At 40.4% G+C, this 21,126-nt stretch overlaps 1 protein-coding gene across 1 annotated transcript in view; it reads left to right on the forward strand.

The window, feature by feature from the left end:
* Positions 1 to 224: 224 nt before the first annotated feature.
* Positions 225 to 21,126, forward strand: part of ARHGAP28 (Rho GTPase activating protein 28) — an 88,147-nt gene continuing 67,245 nt past the window's right edge. The window contains exon 1 of the mRNA XM_077809058.1: positions 225 to 349. Coding sequence (XP_077665184.1) covers positions 225 to 349 — 125 coding nt within the window. The remainder of the gene's footprint in view (positions 350 to 21,126) is intronic.

Raw genomic sequence — 21,126 nt, forward strand, 5'->3', positions numbered from 1 at the left:
TGTTTGTGGGCGGTGGTTTTGAATTTATGCTAATTTAGCTGTCCTGACAGGAGAAAGAGCCATCTCACTTACACAGTTCTCCTCACAGCAAATGGTAGTAAGAGGCTATTACAGTGTAAGGTCATGCATTTGCTTTTGTGACGGGGTCACTTGATCCAGCAAGTGAGTAAATGCTGGTTGTTGTCTTTGTCACCAGACAGTAGGGAAGACATGTGCCTGGGATAATGGAGATAAAGGACTCGGGCAGTGTGGTTCTGACAGCCTACCACTCCTACACTCCATCTAGGATACCAATAATCGAACAGAGCTTTGTGCCAGAGATTTCCTCCAGCCATTCTCCAATCAGCAGGTAAAGCACGAAGGATTATAACGGGTACTGTGCCATTAAGTTTTGTCTGAGCTGATTTTGTTTTGCAGTCATGTTTCCTGCTAGTATGTGAGGCAGTTTGTTGATGTTTTCAGATCACTTTGCCGTGTAATCATCACTTTATTATTATGCATTATGATTACTTTCCTGCCGTGGGGAACTTATGCAATTCACTTGTGGTGTTCTCGTTTAGAAATAGAAAACGCAAGTGCTTATTAAGTTTTTTGTAAAAGAGAGAGACCAAGTTTACTTGCTATCCAAGATTAGCAGCAAAATATTCCCTTATAAACAATACATAAATCTATCTTCTTCTCTTTTACCATGCTATGAACAGTTAGAAGGGTTCGTGTTAGGTGAGACAATTCATCAGAAAATTCAATCCACTTTTGGATTCCACGTTGGTTTAAAAAAATACTTCCTATGCTTTCCCCTTCCCCACCCCCCCCCCCCCCAAAAAAAGATGAGGATCACGTCTTGCTTTTCTTGGGACATTGCAGTTACTGATTCTCATGCAGGCAGGCACACAAAGTGAGGCTACTTCTTTAAAGATGTCATCTAAATGAGAATATTTGTTTTAAAAGGTTGTATTGCGATAAATCAGGTATTTCATACAGATTAATTTGTTTAGTTACATACTGTGCACTTGTCCACCTATGTGTACAGTTCTGACATAGCAAGACAGTCCTGACAATTTCAATAGAGATGCTTTTATTTTGGTAAATCTGACCTTTCTCTTAAATATAGGTGTATAGATTTACACTACTTTCTAAACATTAAAATTTATGAATGTTTCTATTGTCAGACAAAAGTTTAGGGAACACTAGCATTAGAAATGCAAAGTTATTTTATGGCTTAACTGAATAAAATGAAAACTAAAATATGAGGAAATAGTGGATGTCGTTTATTGTCATTTTGATGTAGTTTAGAGTTGTTTGAGTCACAGATCAATATTTTTCATTTAAGAATGAGCTCTGTGCGTTCTTAACAAGAATGCTGCTAAGTACTTCATATTGTGAATTTTACAAGATGCTATTCAGTTTCAAATTTATCATTTAGTTTAAATGTACATGAAAAGATGAACATTTCAAGCATCCTTCTGTTCTTTGTTTTTACTGTCCCTAGTTATCTGATGCGGATAACTTCTTTGTTCAATTTAAATGTTGCCTCACAGCAGTAATAAATACACAATTTCATTTTAAGAAAAGAAACTTACCGTATTGTTTTGGTATTCAAATCATAGAATGATGGTTTGGTATTCAGTTAGTGGTGATAATGTTGTTTGTTTTAAAAAAGAGCAAGTTAATTGGAATCTCAATTTTGATTTGTGAGCTGAGCAATGAAAAAGTGGTTGTCTCTTATCATGTCACATACTTGTGTTAATTGTTTCAAAACTTGTTGAAAGTTCAGCTGGTAATGTGTCTGAATCCAAATCACATATACATCACTTAGAGTTCCTGAAAAGAAAGACGATATTGGTGCTTTTGAATATTTTGGAAGCTGTTGCCATTAGCCAAAATTGTATATATGACTTTGTGATACAGTCTCCCATTTCTCGTCTTTCACTTCCTGCAGCTGTCTGGGAGCAATAGCCAGATTCTGCCATATGGCCAGTCAGGGACTCCATCCATGTTTCCAAAGCATTTTCCAAGAGAGGTTTTATTAACTCAGCATGCAGCCCTGTGGAATGCAGAAGGCATGAAGGCAAATGCACTGAACGTTTCAGCAAATGGTAGAATAGTCTCTAGCTTAATTCCTGCTTCAACTTCTGAGAGTTCTGTACTGCATTTCAGCTTCTAAATGGAGAGCTCGGTTGCTATCCTGTAGCATGAGATTCTCTAGTATAGAATATTTCTGGTTTTGTTGATTCACAGTCTAACTTCCCTGACTCCAGTGTGCGAATTCCATGATTCCTGAGGACAGCAATCTGTAAAAGTATTTACAGACTGTATCTACAGAGTCAGAGGCCACCACGTATCTTGTGTTTGATAACAAAAAATAATCAGGAGCTTAGGCCTTGAGTCCCCTCTATCCACCTGAATAAACCCAATGAAAGGAAGAGTGGAGTAAGTCAAGATTTACACTGGTGTAAGTGAGAACAGAATAAGGTCCTTGATTACTACCCTTTGACTTATTGGCTATTGAGCAGTAAATCCTATTATCTTGGGAATTGGGATGTTTCATTTCCATTGCTATAAAAATGGAAATGAAAATATCCAGCACTTTTCTTGCCTTGGAGAGATGACGTGTTGCTTTTATCAGAAAATCAGCCCAAATGAGCCCAGTGTGAGTGAAGGAATGCATAATTGCACAGTTTTATAGCTTTATGTCTGCCTTTCAAAAGAAAGAACAAGTTGCTAAAAGGGTCCAAAATTAATGGTTTGATACAGAGATAAGGAGCTTGTTCCTGCTCTTCTTTACATGAGTGTAAATCAGGAGTAATTCCTTTGACGTTAATGGAGTTACACCACTGTAAAATTTGTGTGAGAGAAAAATAAGGCCCAAATATTTTACTTTAAAGATTTTACAGTTGTCGTTACTCAGCACCTCTGTAAATCAGGGCTCAGTAGGCATCGTTGAATAATCTCGGCCTACTGCCCTTCCCCATGAAAAATTCCTGTTGACTTAAATGGTAGTTCTCCCTGGCAGTCCCATTCCCCCATATGCCAGAGTAACTCAGTTTTTCAGGTTTCAGAGTAGCAGCCGTGTTAGTCTGTATCTGCAAAAAGAAAAGGAGTACTTGTGGCACCTTAGAGACTAACAAATTTATTTGAGCATAAGCTTTTGTGAGCTACAGCTCACTTCATCGGATGCATGTACAGTTGTTCAGTCAGAGAGCTATGGTTTGCTCCCCTAGGGAAGTAGCCTTGAACCCATTGCTCATCAGAGTGATGCAGATTTCAACAATCCATCAGAGGAAACAGGCCTCCACATAGATGCGTTGCTGTCCAACCCTACTTATCCTGCCCAGGTTTGGACATTTTCAGGGCCTGTCTCAAACACAGGCCCCCAGGACACCTTCTAACTACAAGTTTCACAGCACAGAAGGCAAAGCAGTGAAAGTTAATACAGCCTCATATTGCTCTGCATCGCCCATGGGTCTGAAGGGAGAGAATGTGGAAGATCCGAACTTACTCCCCTAAACTACCACTCCTGCCCTTGGCCTACCTCCTCCAGGCCTTTAATAAGGACTGCATGATTGGATCCTGGGTGCCATACCTCCCACAGAAGTCAACTGAAAAAATTGATGTCAGAATATGGTCCCTATAAGGTAAAGAAAATGCTCCTCACCTATCCATACCATTCATTTGAATTGCACACTTTCTTCCTTTTATTTCATCTGCAGAACTTCCCTTTGACATCTGTGGAAGTTCTGTACATGAAATGCATGCAGATTTTCTTAAGGGGAAAAAGGGAAGTGAAAATAGTAACCTCCATGAAGTCTCATTAGAAAAGTGTTTCCAAAGATAAATGTACTGATTTCAGTGTTTCAGTTCCAGTAGAGGGAGGGCACTCACAACACCCTTCCTGGGAGTAATGTAGGGAGATTTTCTCATTGTGCTCAGCCGCCTATGCTGGATAAGGTGAAGGAGCAGTATGGTTATAGCCCTGCTTCCACCTCATCCTCTCTGTCCTATTTGTCACTGCCTGTACTCAGGAGGGTGCTAGGAGACAGCCCCTGGACTCAAAGGAGCACAAGGATTGTGCCCATGCACATCTGCTATGTATGTGATGCAAAGAGGGACGTTCCAGCAGTCATCCATGCAGCAGCCGGATTCAAAGCAGTCCTAACTGGGTCAGGTTAAAGGTTAAGCTTGCTGTATTTAGACTCAACTATAATGGCTAGACTGTGGTTTATTCCCTCATTGCTAGCATGACTACCAATGAAGGACCCGATTGTGCTGACAATTACACCAGTGTAAATCAGAAGTAACTCCACTAAAATGAATGGATATGAGATCAAAATCAGACCAAAGTGGTTTATCGCCGTAAAATGAATTTAAAACAGTTTCTAGAGATGGAATCACCCTGTTATACATTCATTGAACATCCCTATAACAAATAAGCATTTGGGTGACAAATCCATAACTACTGACTTTATGAATATACTATGCAAGAAAAGAACAAAATGAAATGAGAAATGATGTTCAGCAGCACCCTCTTAGCAATCTGATTAGTTTGCACTTTAGTCAAGAAGAAAGTTCTGAGATCTTTCAACTGTTTCAGGGAAAAAAATCCTTCTCATTTTCTTCAGGCTCAGCATATCTCCTCCTCCCACTGTCAGACAGGCAGCACTAAACAGGAGAGTCAAAAAAGAACCTGAAAAATGACTTAAGTTATGCAGTTGTCTCAAGTTACTTGGCAGCAGTTTCCAAGATTCTTGCTCAGCAGGACCTCTTCAAACAGATTTGGGGGCCCCTGCAAAACCATTAAATTGGGGGGAGGGGCTCTGCATGGCACAAAATTTTCATGCAATGTTCTTCCCCCTCACTTCTCTGCCCCAACCTCCTATGTGATGTGACTTGGATGAGGGATAGGTATTGTAGCCTGAAATGATGCGTGTGGCCCCGGTGGTAATTAGTGAGATAGTGAATGGAGGTTTCTGTTAAACAGAAGGAGGAGCCTGTAATGGGTGTAAACCAGGGTTGTGATGGGGGTGGGGGAGCTCTAGTTTTTCTCACCACAGAACTATATGAAGCCGTGCATTTTCCACGACAACAGAAGCACTTAGCGTTACACTATTATTGGTGGGCTGTGCATGTCCTGAGGGTGGAGGCCCTGTGGCTGGATGTCTGGCAGCACTGACTGAGGGGCCCTGCTTTTCAGAGTTGTATACAAATGATGTCAAGAACGTCTTTTGCTGAGGTGCAGCGTAAGCAACCTTAACTATTTTAGACATTTATCTCATTGTACCGTAAACTTTCTCAGAAGACAAAAATTGAAAAAAAACATGAAACAGTCTCTTTTTCAAGAACAAATCTTGAAACAGATTTCTGGGCCTTTCACAGGAATTAAAGTCCCAAGCCTATAAAATCAAAATTTAAAACTGCAGTAATCGAAAATGGTAAAAGAAATAGGGGTAGGAACTGGGAAACATTAAAGTTAAATGAGCAAAGGTTGGGGGAACACATACTTTATAGGAAAACAGCAGCTTTTGACATATTCCACTGACTCACAGTTACTAGCAGCTTCCTAAAATGGGTTTTAATATATATTTCAGCATGTTGCTATGCACTATTATTAAAACATTTAGCAGGAGGATGCATATAAATAAGCCAGACAATAGTAGACACGTTTTTCCTGTAGGCTTTAGAAATACCTACGGAATGTCCTCTGGGACTCTCACTAAGGAATGTGGTATTTATAGTCAATTCTTCATGTTATGGTTGAAACTAGAGTTGGCTTCTCTGGTTTCTTTTTAGTGTAGTGCTCCTGCTGATCTCCCTGGTACCTCCATGTGCAAAGCTGATGGAAAACATCTGGCACTGTCCCTTTGATCATTTTGTTTGGTTGAGCATTTGGCCAGCTGCCCCATTCATTTTTAACTAAGTCACTTATCTCTGATTACATGATGGTTGGAGTTGCCTGCAAAAATGCTGAGATCTGAAAGCCCTATGTAGGCACCTTTATATTGAGTCTGACATAGTTTAGAGACAGCATAACAAAGAGTAAGAAATTAAGAAGATTGCTGTATTGGTTTTTGCAAGACAGTTCATAATGATTCGGTGTGAATGCTGTAAGGTGTGAAAATTATGTAGGAATGAAATTACAATATATTATTTCTTTTAAAAAAAAACTTGCTAAAGAATTACTAGTAAAAGTTGGAGCAAGGTTCAGTATATGAAACAGAATCTAATTAATATTTTAATTATACAAACACAGGGCCAGATCCTAAATAGTGCTGAGCATTCCCAGTGAAGTGAATGAGTCCCAGACCAATGGCACCAATCTTTTCCAATGCAGCACTTGTTTTCCACAATCTGTTTCAAGTGCCTGATAAATTGACAAATGTCCTGGATTCTGACTTCTTGTAGAATTAGCAGCTACCAGTTTTACCCTGGCAGTTTTCTGCTCTGATTGGCCAGACTTCTCAACTGGGGAGTGAAGCAAAACTGATGGAAGTTAGCGTAGCAGTGGGAATAGCTGCCATTATCCTGCATTTCAGATACCATAGTGATGAGAACCATATAAGATCCAGGTAGTATGAAAGACTGGCAAAGCAGCTGGCCCATCAATCTGCCTCCCTTCCTCTTTGCTTTGTGACTATGCTGCAGCAGCTCTCATGGAACTGCTTCTAGATCTGCTACAGCTGCCAAGGCCCCTTAGAGAAGAAACAGCAGGAGTTTGAGCAACCAGAGGAGGGACAAGATGGTAGCTGGGAAATGGGGAGCAGCCACTGATGGTGGGAAGTGAAGTTTCCCTTTATTTGTGCTAACAACTCTCCCGAACAGGGTACCTCCCTAATCAATTCTCCTCTCCATGGGCACTTATAGCTTTCAGGAATATTGTTGAGGGAGGAGACCATATACCTCAACAGGAATTTGCACTAGTACTGTGTTTGCTACAGAGATACCATTTGCAATTAACACTGACGTTCCATGGGTTGCCTGTGAGTTCCCAGGTGATTTAATACCAGATTATTTGAAACACAGTTCCTTTTCCAATGCACTCAAACTTGAGCTCCCTTGTCCTTAACATTAGGAAAAGATTCCCATCCTCTGGGGGTGGGGGTATCTCCTCAACTCAGGAATTCACTTCTTCTCTCATCCACAGAGCCTGTCTTTTCTCTCTACTGTTGAAGGAGGAAGGTGGGGTGAACAGTTGTTGGGGGGTTACTGACATATCTGTTCTGAGGGGGATTTTCATGTTTGTGTGACGTATGACATTCAAACACTTTGAGGTTGTAGGATTTTAATATGTGTAAAGCCAGTCAGTGCTTGGCATGGGAATTTACTCAGTGTTTAGGAGAGGGAGAGGGAGGGAGGGGGAGAGAAGGGGAAAAGTTACATTGCTGTAGCGAAAGGCCTATGGGCATTTTCATATAGACTTTATCTGAGACTTTATAAATTGGCTGTAAAATCCCTTGCTGTAGAAAATCGGTCTTGGCACATGACTGATTTTTACAAACATAACAAGCACAAATCCTTTTGCTGATGCTGGACCAGTACTAGGTTTACTGAGGTCTATAGAATTTGGGGCACAGAGAAGAGTTTTGCTAGATATAGGAGGAAAAAGGACCCGTGAATCTATCTGGAATGGATGTCACTTACCAGGTCAAACCTAACAGAAGCAAGAGGCTTCCTGGAAAGTTGTGTTTTTAAATGACTTTATGCCCAACCGAACACATTGGGCCACTGGTATAGTTGACTACACAGCTTTAGGGGGGTCATTCAGGCATAAAGCCTGACTCTTCACATTTTAGTGACGATAATAATAAACACTGTCTTGTCAGCACATGAATTTTGGACGGGAAAGAACTCATTTACACCAGGTCTGAATTTGACCCACTGAGTGATGTTTTCCTGACCTGCTTCTTTATTCATTTAGCAGGCATCAATAACCATGCTATTACCTAGGCCACAAGGGTAGTGTGCTCAAACCCCGGGGGAGGAGATAGAGTGCGCGTGTCAGTCAACATCAACCTCTCTGACCAATTAAGGGATCTGAAGGAAATTTCATCCAGTTTCCTTTCCTGGACAGATGACGGTCATGATGGAAGGCCTAAGGGCAGGAAGGAATTTAAAAGAATTTAAGAGAAACTGAGAGGGATGCTGTCAGGCCTGGACAAGAATCACTGGTAGGGAGTAAATCTGCAGTTACTAGAAACAGTAGTTGCACAAAGACTAGTGTCCTTTATTTGTATGGATTTTTTTTTTTAAGAGCACCTTAGAGTAAATATAAAGAACTATAATGTGATGTTGGAATGAGACTCCTCTAATGCTTGGAATGACTTTAATGTTGAGAAGCAAAGAGACACAACTATAACCCGCTATGTCTTCTTTTATGACAAAAGCAGAATCGCTCTTCAGAAACTTCCAAAAACTGGGGAATTCAAAGTTAAGGCTGAGATTTCATTTTTAACTCAAGTTAGCTTAAAAATTAATGGCAGAATGAGTTCAGTAGGGATGAAGTCCTACCTCGACTTGAAATGCCCAGTTCGCTGTTTGATCTAATACTTAACAGATGGTAAAGTGGAAGATAAAATGGGATGTGGGCCCTAATTTTCCACCATAGAAATCAATGGAAGTTTTGTCATTGAATTCAATGGCAAGAGGATCAAGTCCTTGAATTGTTTTGTTCCCTTGGAAGATAAGGACCAGATTTTATAAGGGTATTTAGATGCCTAAAGATGTGGATAAACAGCTGGTGGGATTTTTAATAGTGCCCACGTACCTAACTCCTATGGTGCCCTAAATCCTTGAGGCCCAGATTTTCATAGGAATTTACGCATTGCTATGTTCAACATTGAAATGCCTAATTGACTTAGAAGCCTAAGTCGCATTTTCAAAAGTGATGTAGGCACTTAGGCCCAGATTTTTAAAGGTATGTAAGCATTACTCTTAAATACCTACGTTCTTATCCAGTACTTAGCGAAAACTCCCACTGACTTCAACAGAAGTCTTGCTGAACAAGGACTCCAATATGAGGGTTAGGTAATAGGACATTTTAAAAATGTATAAGTAGGCCTTTCTCCTTTCCCCCTACTTTCCTCCTATGTATTTAATTATCAAATACCCAAGTTTTAAAATGTGATGTAGCACAGGAGCAAGGGTTGCCAGGTGTCCAGTTTTCAACCAGAATGCTTGGTCGAAAAGGGACCTTCTCTTAAAAATCCGGTCGGCAGTGCTGCGTGTCAGAGGCAGGCTAGTCCCTACCTGTCCTGGAACCGCGCTGCACCCCAGAAGCAGCCAGCAGGTCCAACTCCTAGGCAGGGGGCCACAGGGCACTGGTATAGTGCTGCCCCCAGCCCGAGCACCAGCTCCACACTCCCATTGGCCAGGAACCGTGGCCAATGGGAGCTGGGGGAGGCAGCGTCTGCGGGCGAGAGCAGTGAGCAGAGCCTCCTGCCTCCCCCAACCTCCTGCCTAGGAGCTGAACCTGCTGGCGGCTTCCGGGTTCAGTGTGGTGCCAGGACAGATAGGGACTAGCCTGTCTTAGCCCTGCTGTGCTGCTGATCGGGAGCCACCCAAGTTAAGCTCGCACCCCAACCCAAGCCCCAACCACCTGCCCTAGCCCTGAGCCCCCCCCCAAACTGAGCCCCCTACTGTGCCCCAGAGCCTGCACCCCCAGCCAGAGTCCTCACCCCTTGCACTCCAACCCCCTGCCCCAGCCCAGAGTCCCCTCCCACACCCTGAACCCCTCATGCCTGGCCCTAGCCTAGAGCCCACACCCCCTCCCAAACCCCATCCACAGTCCCAACCCGCAGCCCCCTCCCACACTCTGAATCCCTCGGCCCCACCCCCAGTCTGGAGCCCCCTCCTGGACCCCAAACATCTCATCCCTGGTCCCACCCCAGAGCCCGCACCCCCAGCCCAAAGCCTGTACCCCCCCACACCCCAGCCCCCTGCCTCAACCTGCAGCCCCCTCCCATACTCTGAATCCCTCAGCCCCACCCCCGAGCCTGGAGCCCCCTCCTGCACCCAAACCCTCATCCCCAGAGCCTACACACCCAGCCAGAGCCCTCATCTCTTCCCGCACCCCAACTCCTTGCCCCAGCCTGGAGCCCCCTCCCTCACCCTGAGCCCCTCATTTCTGGCCCCACCCCAGAGCCTGCACCCCCAATAGAGCCCTCAACCCTTCTGCACCCCAACCCCCTCCCCCAGCCCAGTGAAAGTGAGTGAGGGTGGGGGAGAGCGAGCCACTGAGGGAGGAGAATGTAATGAGCAGGGGCGGAGCCTCGGGGAAGGGGTGGGGCTAGGGTGTTCAATTTTGTGCAATTAGAAAGTTGGCAATCTCCCAGAAGCAGAGAAGTAATGCTACTGGTAGTGGAAAATCTTTATTAAAATTGGGTGGGGGGGGGAAGGGGTGAGTGGAACGGAACTGAATGCATTCTCAGTAGATTTTTCTGAGACTTGACTCTTTTGGCCATTTTGGACCCAGGTCCTCTACAATTCACAGAACACATGACAGAGATCACAACTGTTCTGCTAACAAAGCAAAATTATTGTTAACTTGAAGATTCTTGAAGCACATTTGGAACTTTCTTAAAACCATCTGCTGACATGGGTGAATTGTTGCAATTTTAAAAAACAAACAAATAGTATGTATACTTCTATACAGTTTTCCTTCAATAATAGAAGATGTCCTGTGTCTTGAAAATACCACAAATAAAAAACTCTCTCTATTTTTAATCATAAGGTAAAAGATTACAGGGTTGACTCTGCAGCTGATTGCTGTGATCTGAGCTGTGTTTCATCACAGAAAGCTTTTCCCTCATGGACTCCACATCCTATGATTTTTGTAACTGTATAATTTTAAAAGGAGGACCCTGGCAAGCCATGCTTGAGGTTAACTCTGTCACACTTGGATGAAGTGAGATAATACTTCTCACTTAAACAAGCCAAAGCAGCTTGTTTCACTCTATACTGTGCACATCTGAAGTTAATTCTGTCATACTCTGTATTGTAATGAGTGTACATAGTTTTAGCAATCAAGAAATTGAAAGTAAGCGTATTACCACAGGATGCCATTGGGGCCAATAACCTCGCAAGATATAAAAATAGGTTTGGACATTCATCTGAATAACAAGAATATCCAACGTCAGAACAGCTCACACTAATAAAAATTCTAGAAAAGATATTAAATCTCTTGCCTCAGAGTTTACGCTAATCTCTATTATTAGGAATTAGGATCTGAACTAATTTGTGGGAAAGATTATCCCATGGATGCCTAATGTAAGGTTTCTTTCACTTTTCCCTTGCCAGTGTCAGAGACATGATACTGGACTAGATGGAGCATATATCTAATTCAGTATGGTGATTCCTATATTCCTAGATCATTTTGAAATATATAGAACAGGCAAAAAAGTGTCAAACAAAGCAGTAAAAAATACAAAAGTGTGCAATCGCATACCAAGCACTTTATTAATAGCAATAAATCTGTGGCCACTGCAGACTCCATGTTTGTTATCACTAGGTTGCACAACAACAGTGGGATGACTCAAATCTCCCTGTTCCAAAAGCACAGGCTCCCATCACTTGAGCTAAAGGAGTTTCTTGTTAGCTGGGTAGAGCCTATGGCTGCGTCTACACTGCAAGCTAGGGGTGTGATTCTCAGCGTGTGTATACAGACTTGCAGGTATTCAATGATATAAATCGTAGTGTAGCTGCAATAGCAGCGGCTTTATGGATTAGCCATGCCAAGCATGAACCTGCCTGAACCTCAGAGGTACATATTCAGTATGTCTAAGCCACGCTGACACTGCCCATGCTACTGTGGCTACACTACTATTTACACTCCAGCTCACTCTGATCAAGCCGGCCCAAGTATGTGTACACAAGCTGGGAATCACACCCCTAGCTCATAGTGTAGATGTAGCCTCTGACACACAGTTAAGCAGTTCTGATTCCATCCAACAGAGATCAGTGATTCCCATGTGCACACTCATGCACACACAATTAGGTGTCTCATTAAACTATTCAGAAGATTACAGAGTTAGTTGGATATATAAGTCCTGCTTTCATACTTGAAAATTTGGTAACGAGTTACAATCAAAGGATACTTTTTTAAACTAAGGGCTTGTCTGCACAGTGAGGTAATGAGCACTATGGGAGTGTGATTTTTTTTTTAAGAGTACTGACATGTTTCACATTAATTGGTCCATGAAGACCCTGCTGGTGCTCATTAAATGTTCCTTCGTATGCTTTCATGTAGTGCTGTTTTCTAGTACCGTAGATCAATAATCATGGTAATTTATTATACATTTTGCGTGAAATCATGGATAATGTCTGTAAACCTAATGCCAAATACACTATTTAGTCTTTTATTATTATTAACTGGAAATTTAAACCCAGACTTTAGGGATGCAGATTTTAAACTGAATCCAGATAAAATATATTCAGGGACTTTTAAAATAAATCGATCTAAACATTATCTTAATGTTTGGGGATGAAAATGGGACTATAACTTAATGAAGAGGTTACGAAAATTCTAATTTTATATTGAAATAGTTGATTAGTTGCTATTTGGAATTTACTTAAAGCATATTTGAGTATGTAACCTATCGGCTCAAGGTAAAGTCCCTGAGTATGCTTTTTGAATTGTGTGTAATGTTTTACTAATTTTCAGTGGTACAGTTATATGTATATGTAAAGCTATATATAAAGAAATACCAAACTTTTATAAAACTCCAAGATAGTTTTACATATTCTTTTATGTGGCATTTTTATTTCATATTGAAATGAGTGGGAAAGAAACAAGCAAATGAAGGAAACACTGCAAACAAAAAGAGAACTTATTATTTATGTATTCAAAAAAGGACCCAAATTATATTTGTCTTAAACTTTTGAGAACTTATGTGGTAAATCAACATCCACCTTGTAACACAGTCTCCAAAATTTCACCTGCACAAAACATTCTCATTTAGCTGTGCAAACTGGGCAGTTAGAGAGCAAACTACCTGATCTGAATGCACAAAAGTGGATTTAATGCCGGCGACTGACTGCATGTACAAAATTTGTTGGCAAAAGTTTGGAGGCTGACTGGAAATGTGGCCCTCTATATCATTACTTTTAAAACAGGATGTTAGCGATTGATCTTTCTCTTTTGTTTTGGAGCGTCTCAGTTGATCGATGTCTTAATATTACCTGAGGGCCAGATTCTGAACTAGTGTAAAACTCCAGTGAAGTTCTTCTGGATTAACAATGGTGGTATCTGAGGTCAGAATCAGAACTGTTGGCTATACGTATACCTATAATAATATATATAAAATCTTTTGGTTAGATTGTTTTTGCATTTTCTGTGTCATGTAAAGAGTAGAATTTTGATTTCCCTAAGAAATAGTTCCTAAAATTTCTATGATTTTTAAACAACCTTAGGATGCATGTGTACATTAATTGTGGTCACCTCCATCATGTCTAACAAAATCTATTTTCTAATTAAGTATCATTAATGGAGGAGTACAATGACATTTAGATAAAGCTGTAAGCCAAATTCAGCCCTTATGTAACTCTATTGAATCCCAAAATGAGGGCCCATAAACTTTATTCTTGTCCTATCATTTAACTCCTTGATTTCTACATGATTCAATGGAGTTGATACTGTGCTGCAACTATGCAAAAAACAAAAAAGACATTGACTACTGTAAATACGGATGGCAAATCCTCACTCTTCAGTTACAGGGACATACCCATTGAAAGCATGCCTGTAATTCTATGGAGGCGGTAGCGTTACTAAGAACAGATTGGATTTTTGAGCCTGCCTCAAACCCAGCCAGCTGTAGTTAAAGCCGCAAAGGCTGACAAAGTACATTCCTAGTTGTATCAGCACAGGGGAGGGCAAGATTCATTTATCGCCTTTGAGACTATCCCTGATGAGTTCCCATCACAGGGTAGAATTCACAATGTATCCAGTCCAAAATGGGACCTCAGGCTGTGCAACTGTTTTAATGTTAATAAACCAAATGCTGTGAAGATACATATTTGTGGGTGTGCTGTGAAGATACATATTTGAAGATACACTAAATCCTGTCTCTAACTACATCCCATGACAGAGCTTCACTGGATATAGTAAAAACAACACTTGATAAATATTCTTGAAAGCTGTTAAAAAAATTACATTTGTAGAACTTTAAATTAATTGAAGCAGTTTACACCAGGCACTGATAACTGCATACAGAGATGTGGTAGCAGGGAATGCTTTTTCTGAGGTCTTCATAGAGAAGATGTTTTCATACTTCTGCTGATGTTTGCCACTTGAATTTTCACTTGCAAAAACTGATATATTATTGAATTACTTTGTGGGAAATTGGTTTGTGATTTGGCTGTTTCCATATAATAGACTAGATTGTCAGGCTTCCTGGAATGAAGACACTGTTAATGAGTTTGAGCATCCTGCTTAGTCTCAGAGTAACAGCCGTGTTAGTCTGTATTCGCAAAAAGAAAAGGAGTACTTGTGGCACCTTAGAGACTAACCAGTTTATTTGAGCATGAGCTTTCGTGAGCTACAGCTCACTTCATCAGATGATGAAGTGAGCTGTAGCTCACGAAAGCTCATGCTCAAATAAACTGGTTAGTCTCTAAGGTGCCACAAGTACTCCTTTTCTTTCTGCTTAGTCTGTATCTGTTCTGGTTTCTGAAAATTATTGCTTTACACTGTGCGTCCTCACAGCGGCTTAATATAAATATTACTTAAGCAACTCTTATACAAACATAACATTGTCTCATTAGCATAGTCACTCCCCTTGTGGGAAGATGATAGGCATAGCATTTACTTCTCACTGTTTTGCTGTGATACCCCTTTTATTTGAAATCTCAGAACATGAATATTCAATACATAGGGCAATCTATAAAACAAGAATCCTGTTCCATAATCCAGTAAAATAGATTCAATGAAATATACTCTAAAGCTATTGCAGAAGCAACTGGGTAGGCATCAAGAGTAAGTAATACATAACATGTAGCCTTTTATATACACTGAAGAGAACTATCATATTCTTATGATAACTAGATGGATGTGAGGGATGAAAATTTTTAACCCTCAGTTTCCACTTTTCATTCAAAGACAAGAATTTTATAAGCTTGCAAGATTGCTGTAATGACTTGTCCTTTAAAAAGTGTAAACAAAGCAGCCCTCATTGTTTAAGGCAATATTCCTGATGATGAGCTGCTCCCACATTAAAACTGCAACATCTAAAGCCCGAACACAAGATAAACATTTCAGTTGACAAAACCTGGAAAATCCTATTCAGAATCGTAACATGTGATCAGCAGATCACACGGGTTCTGTTTGTAGAATAGACGTGGTTTTGTTCTATGCTTTAACTATTGAACTGATTAGATTATAGTTTAATTTTTGGATTACAAATTTGATTGCCATCAAACAACATTTAAGGCCAGATCCAAAAATCATTAAAATCAATGTGAAAACTCTCATTGACTTCAGTGGGCTTTGGATCAGTAGAGCCGTACACAGATACAAAATTTGTAACCGCAAGCCGTAAAAATGGGTTCGCAGATATAAAGTGGGTAGCCGCAGATTTCCAGGGTTTTCTATATTGGTCCCTAATGGCCTAACTTTAGCTCTGTTAAAATTGCTGCTAATATCTCCTAATCCTTGGTATGTATTACAAAATCTGTTTAATGCTTTATATTATTCATTCCATTATCTGTAAAAAATTAAGTAGGTTTTTATTGGATTCATGCAAAGATTTTACCTGATTTAATAGAGAATTCTGTCTTTTCTGTATAATACTATAGATTGGTTTAAAAATTCTATAGAAAGTTTATCATTCTATATTAAATTCACTGGGACTCTTCTGTAAGGGTCAGGAAGGAAAAAGCAGATTTCCATGATATTTTTTTTCTGTTAGATTCAACATACAGACTATATATATGGTATCTCTCTCTCTCTCTCTCTCTCTCTCTCTCAATATTATCACAAGTTAGCACTGGATTCAGATCTCCAAATAAAACAATGAAGCAACACACGCTTTCCTTCCTATTCTGATTGCATCACTGGCTAATAAAGGCATTTTGTTTTAAAAACTTCCTTATGTGTCTCTCACAGTGTTGTGTGTCTGCATTCCTATTCATTTGTATGCTTGATTAACTGAAATCAAATACAATGAAGTGTAGCTCCAAGCAGCCATAAAAGCCCAAAGTGAACAAATATAACAACGAGAAATCTGCATCGCCATCCTCAAGGGAATCATTGTTCAGAAGGCAAAGGAACTGAAGCGCAATCATGTATCTGCTTTCCTTGCTGTCATTTTGTCACTGTTCATGGGTTTGCTCTTTGGTGACTTACCATGCTTCACTCCTGTTTGATTAGAGGTGTGGAGAGGTAACAAAAGATTTGCTGTTTCAAACTTGGAAATGTCTCCGCTTCCCACACATCTGACCCCTGGCAGGCTGCTGGAAAGAGGTGGCTAAGTTTTAAGAAAGTATGTGAGTATTGTTTTCATCAAATTATGTGTTTAATTTTTTATTCTGTACCTGTAATAGCTCCTTTTGCCTCTCACTCCCTGACTTCTTTATGAATACCTCTTTTCTGTTATTGAAATTAAACCCTTTACTTAGGACTTTAAGAGGATGTAGAAATAGAGTTTCACTCCTTCAAACTGCCACTATAACTCATAGGGATACTGATCGTTCAAGTGTTTCTGGTCGTAGGCAATAATTTACTGTAATGAGAATATAGTTGCTGGGTGACTAAGGTGAGAAGACAATGGATTCGGAGTTTGCACTGATTTGGTGAGGAGCTATGCCATCCTAATGATGTTTTCTTGGATATATGTCTTGTATAAAATAAAATGAGGACTTTGCAATCAGTGAACGAATATAAAAGTAAGAGCAAAGAAAAATCTCTTGTAAAGGATATTTGCTATTGGTTAGTTTAAACATGAATTTACAAATGGAATAATAACTTACTGAAAGGCCATTTTTGTAACTGTTATTTTATACATTTGGATGATGGTATTAAGCAGGTGAGGGTTATGCAGTGTATTTTTAATGACACCAGCACAAGGTAAACTAGCCAACATTTAGCACAGTGAGCTGCATTTGATATCTGTGGAGTAGATCTTTCTGGCTAAATATAGTCTTGTGAAAGGCTACACTAGTGAGCAATGAAGTGAGGAGCAAACTAAAGAGGTATGAGGTTGATAAACGAATGCTCATACAAATCATTGTAATCAAGATGTGTTTGTAATAGATTTCACCTACAGTAACCAGTTTTGATCTAATGATTGATTTAATCAATGAATGGATAATGCACTTGTCAAAATCCAAACAGTTGAAAAGGACGTAATACTGAATTACATGAAAAAGCTTGTTTGTGGTTTGGGTTGCCAACCCTCCAGGACTGTCATGGAGTCTCGAGGAATTAAAGATTAATCTTTAATTAAAGATTATGTCATGTGATGAAACCTCTAGGAATACGTCCAACCAAAACTGGCAACCTTATTTGTGTCTAGAATATTAAGTAATGTTATATGGAAATCTAAACACGTGGCTGAAGCTTATGGGTATAACTGGGTTTCCCAACAAATCATACAAAGAAAAAAAAACAGTGTTTGATGGAAGAACTACTTATAAAAGGGTCAGCCTATACAGTCCTTTAATGGCCAGGGTGAGAAATGATTTATTACACTGTATTTGAGATCTCTCAAACCATATGGTATTAAAATAGGAAAGTCCTGCTTCCATAGAATTTCTGCTGACAGCTTCTCAGTTAGCAGTGCTCTCGTGCTAAGTGGCAATGTTTACTTAGCTGAAATGAGGTTATTTTGCATGAAGAAAAGGATCAGGTACTTTCTTGGATAGACGTTGTTTACGTAAACACTATTACAGAAGATCTTCTGAAATACGTTATTCTAAGCAACTTCTCAGAGTTTTTGTGAACGTTAAAGCCCAGATCCTCAGCAGGGGTAAACTAATGTAGTGCCATGAAAGTCAGTGGAACTATATTGATTTACATTATGGCTGGACTGGGCCCAAATTTAATCCTGGTGATGTATCCCACATTCCCTGCAGTACCTACTTGGAATGAGTGAGCCACAAGGTGCTTTTAATTCACAAGGAGCTGAAGCGTGACTTTGCTGTGCTATGCTGTGCTGCCCCGGAGCAGAGACTTGTAGAGTTACAATCTGCCTTCTGGCTAGGAACAGGATAGTGGAAGTAATTCAGGGCCAGATTCTGCCACCCTTTACTTACAGAGAATAGTATTTTACTCTGTGAGTAGTGGCACTGAAACCAATGGCAGTATTCAGAGAGTAAATCTCCCTAAGTAAGAACAGCAGAATCTGGCAGAAGGGTATTGTAGAAAACAGAGTTCATAGAAGATACAGCAATGCTCCCAAGCTGGAACCATCAGGATTTGATTAAGCAGGGATGAAATTATCCAGATTTCTAGGTGCCTGCATATCTTTGACAATCTGACACATGCACAGTAACCAGAACTACTTTCCAAACTTAGAGCCAGATTCTGATCCCCTTACTCATGTTGAATAGTACCTTACTCCACAATTAGTCACATTTTTTTGTTTCAATGGGAATGCTTATGTAGTAAGGTGCTATTCCATGTAAGTACAAGAGGCTGGATCTGGCCCACAATTTTCTGGCTACTGACAATGGGCCAGATTCAGACACCCATACTCATGGTGAAGAACACCTTAGTCTATGAGTGTTCCCATGGGACCTCAAAGCGACCACTAGTGGAGCAAAGTGCTATTCTGCATGAGAAAGGGCATTAGAGCCTGGCTCAATATCTGTAGTTATGCAAGCAAAGCTTTTTCTATCCATTTTCCTTTACCCTTTATCTGTCTTGTCTGTTTAGCTTGTAAACTCTTCAGGGTAGAGACCATCTCTTTTTCTGTGTTTTGTCCAGGGCTTAGCACAGTTGAGACCCATTCTCAGTTGGCCATGAGGACTTCTAGAATACAAATAATAAATAACAGCAGCAAAGATAATGATACATGTTCTACAGTCTCATGCTTCAGGGCATAAAGCAAATGCCCTGTGTGGCCAGGGAGGAACGTGTAGAACTGCATAATTGGATAGAATAGATGATTGTAGGAAAAATGAATAGAATGGTTGACCTGTAGCCTTCATACCTGCTGGAACCGTAAGTATTTTTCATGCTTGGTGTCTTGTACGTGACAAGGCAGGGAGAAGTGCTTCAAAATGCAGCTTATTATGAGAAAATGGCTGAGCTTTGCTTTGGTTCTTATTTTATATGAAACTATTAGCACATCCTTAACAAACCCCCATGCATTTACAGATGTGCAGACATTTCCAAACTATCTCTGGTCTGTTGGAATTAGATTTAATTGAAATTCTTTCTTCTCAGCTAAAAGGGACTCAGCAACTGTGCTTGAGAAAGTCTTTTTCTTGGAATATACAGTGAGTATAGAAAAAGAAAAGGAGTACTCGTGGCACCTTAGAGACTAACCAATTTATTTGAGCATAAGCTTTCGTGATCTACAGCTCACTTCATCGGATGCTCACAAAAGCTTATGCTCAAATAAATAAAGAAGCTGAGATCCTTTTCTTTTTGCGAATACAAACTAACATGGCTGCTACTCTGAAACCTATGGAAAAAGAGTTATTCCTTTTTATTTATTTATTTTAGTTACATGAAAAGGTACACATGATGTTTAAAAGGCTCAGTGGCAAGGCACTCACCTTAAACCCTGTAAATCATAATGTGTTATCAGACATGTGCCTCTAAATTGGTTGTCTCATGTTATCCTTGAATAATGTCTAACTTGCATAAGCTGTTTCACAGGAACATTCATGAATGCAGGATCTCCAAACGTTAAAAACATCAGCTCTCTTTCCTTGTGTGTGCTAAATTCATTTAAGATTTCTCCCCAAGGCTGGGCTAGCATTAACACAGTCACGAAAGGAATGGCCGTGGGCCCTCGCCAGTTCAATTCCAGTTTCACAAATGTTGAAATGTACTCCAGAAACTTGTTCAGAAGCCCCACTTTGTAACTCACATGATTGCTCAGTCTAGTAAGCAAAGTGGTGCTATAGTCTACTTGGAAGATATATGTATCCCCTACGCTGAATGGGGGGATGAGCTGGTTGACTCAGTGTGATGGGAAACAGAGCTTTGCCAAAGCGCAGAAGCTCAGCTATTACTAAAAAAAGTCCCTTTCTTAGGATGCTCATTGCGGAGGCCCACTGGTGGGAGCACGTGGAGTTGTCTGCTGCCCAGGCTATCCCATCTCTATAGAGAAAGGGCTTCAGTTAGCAGAGCTTTCAGTCTGGCACCTCACAGGTGAATGCACTTGCAAAGGCTGCATAAAGCAAAATATGGAGAGAGTTTTTTGAGACATTTTTAATCAATCAATCAGTTTTATCGGTCCTGCATTCTGGCGCCAATCATGTAAAGCACTGCCAAGCACGTGCTTAGCTTTAAGTGCTTTATTGAGTCAGTGTCAGAGCGCTCAGCACCTTGCAGGATTGAACCCTTGTTTTGTTTTTCTGATTTGCAGAAAAGCTCTGGTCAACGTGCAGTGTAATGCTTTGATTTTGACAAAAATTGCCGTGTTATTTTTCAATATTTTATTCGTATTTCAGATTGGCCCCTTAGTGGTCAGGACCAAGCAGAGTCAAACCATGGGTTGCCAATGCCACTGGTTAAAAGCGTTTCTCCCAACACTGGTCTGTGTATAAATCACAAAATCTAGGCCCTGGTTTCTAGAGGACTAGACTGTAGCCTGAGCTGAAGTTTTTCCTGTTTCTAAAAATCCTTGTTACTTGTATTAGAATTGAAAACTCCTAAGGCTCAAGAATAAAGATTTGTGGGAAAATATCTTGGTACAGATCATTTTTTTTGTGGTTGGACTGAATAACCCACACTACCAACTGGAAAACACACATTTCACTTCTGAACCCTTTCACTCTCCAAAGACTAGGTTGTGCCTTTAGGCCAAGCCCTGAACAAGAGTCAGGGAAACTGCACCATCCCAGGAATGGCCCCAACAGCGGCTGTGCCTCAGAGACAATGCCTCAGTCACAATTCCCTCCCACCTTCCCTGTTGGAGGGGGAGAGAAGGGATAGGTAATTATTTATGGCACTCAGGTGATAAATTG

Source organism: Eretmochelys imbricata, chromosome 2 (assembly GCF_965152235.1).
Source record: "Eretmochelys imbricata isolate rEreImb1 chromosome 2, rEreImb1.hap1, whole genome shotgun sequence".
Lineage (NCBI taxonomy): Eukaryota > Metazoa > Chordata > Testudines > Cheloniidae > Eretmochelys > Eretmochelys imbricata.